Source organism: Hyphopichia burtonii (genome assembly GCF_001661395.1).
Source record: "Hyphopichia burtonii NRRL Y-1933 unplaced genomic scaffold HYPBUscaffold_20, whole genome shotgun sequence".
In the NCBI taxonomy this organism is placed as follows: Eukaryota; Fungi; Ascomycota; class Pichiomycetes; order Serinales; family Debaryomycetaceae; genus Hyphopichia; species Hyphopichia burtonii.
The window spans coordinates 1-1,335 of record NW_017963747.1 but is presented as its reverse complement, the minus strand read 5'-3'; the positions used below and the strand labels follow the sequence as shown (position 1 = coordinate 1,335).

At 16.8% G+C, this 1,335-nt stretch overlaps 1 protein-coding gene across 1 annotated transcript; it reads left to right on the top strand.

Moving 5' to 3' along the window:
• Positions 1-226: 226 nt before the first annotated feature.
• On the top strand, positions 227-976 carry HYPBUDRAFT_115912 (uncharacterized protein; the record flags this gene model as incomplete). The annotated part of the gene is made up of 2 exons (XM_020219155.1): positions 227-701; positions 786-976. The coding sequence occupies 2 exons, from the start codon at positions 227-229 to the stop codon at positions 974-976; spliced, it is 666 nt and encodes a 221-aa protein (XP_020073650.1).
• Positions 977-1,335: the final 359 nt, after the last annotated feature.

Sequence of the window (1,335 nt, the reverse complement as noted above, 5' to 3'; positions counted from 1 at the left end):
TTCCCCATTTATCTTTAAATCTCATTATAATAATACATCTAATTCTTTATATAATTTTAATCAATTTAAATATATATCTTCTAATATACAAAGACAATCATATAAAAGATATTTAAATATAAAATCTAAACAAGATATAACTAAACCTGAGGATATATTTAAAGATATAGGTATTAATGTTAAAGATTATTGAATAGATTTAGATAATCATAATAATCGTAGTAAAATGATATCTCATCTTAAAAATAAAGGTGGTATATATATTATTATAAATAAAATATCACGTAATTATTATATAGGTTCAGCGTCTATAAATAGATTATATACTAGATTTAGTAATCATATGTTAAATTATCATGGTAGTAAATTAATAAAAAGATCTATATTAAAATATGGTTTAAATAATTTTATATTTGCTATATTAGAATATTATCCTATAATATCTAATTTACCATTAAATAATTCTGTAACTAGTACTAGTAAAACTAATTATAATATAAATAATATTAAATATAATGATTATAGACATAATTTATTTGAATTAGAAACTATGTATATTTCATTATTAACACCTAAATATAATATATTAACAGAAGCAGGTTCTAGTATAGGTTATAAACATACTGATGAAACTATAGAAAAATTAAAATTATCATTTACTAAAGAACGTCGTTTATTATTAAGTCAATTACAATCTTCACGTAAAAATAAATGATCAGAAACTTCTAAACATAAATTAAGTATTATAGCTTTAAATAGACCTGATAATTATTTAACAAGTGAAGGTAAAATTAAATTATCTAAAATAAATAGTAAAATTATTTATTTATATAATATAGATAATAATAGCCATCAATTTATTGATGAATATAATGATAATAATAAATATAAATGTCAATTTAAAAATATAAATACTGCTAGTCATTATTTATGTTGTAGTTATAAAACTATACAACGTTCTTTAAATATGGGATGAATATATATACCTAATATATTTATAAAATATTTAAATGATGATTATTTAAATAAAAATAATGATATTGTAAGTAATATAAATAAAGATAGTTTATATTATAAGAATAAAAATAATAAAAATATAAGAATTAAATCAGGTTTATATAAATATGAATGAAATACTAAATTTATATTAAAAAGATAAAGATAAATGAAAATATTTATATATTGATAGTCAACTATTTCATATATAAAATATATGGCTATAAATGCAACTATTATTAGAAAATTTATAGTATAGTAATCATTAGTAAATGATGATGACTAATATTAGTCATTGGCAACATTTGTGAAAACGATTAATATAATATATATATATAT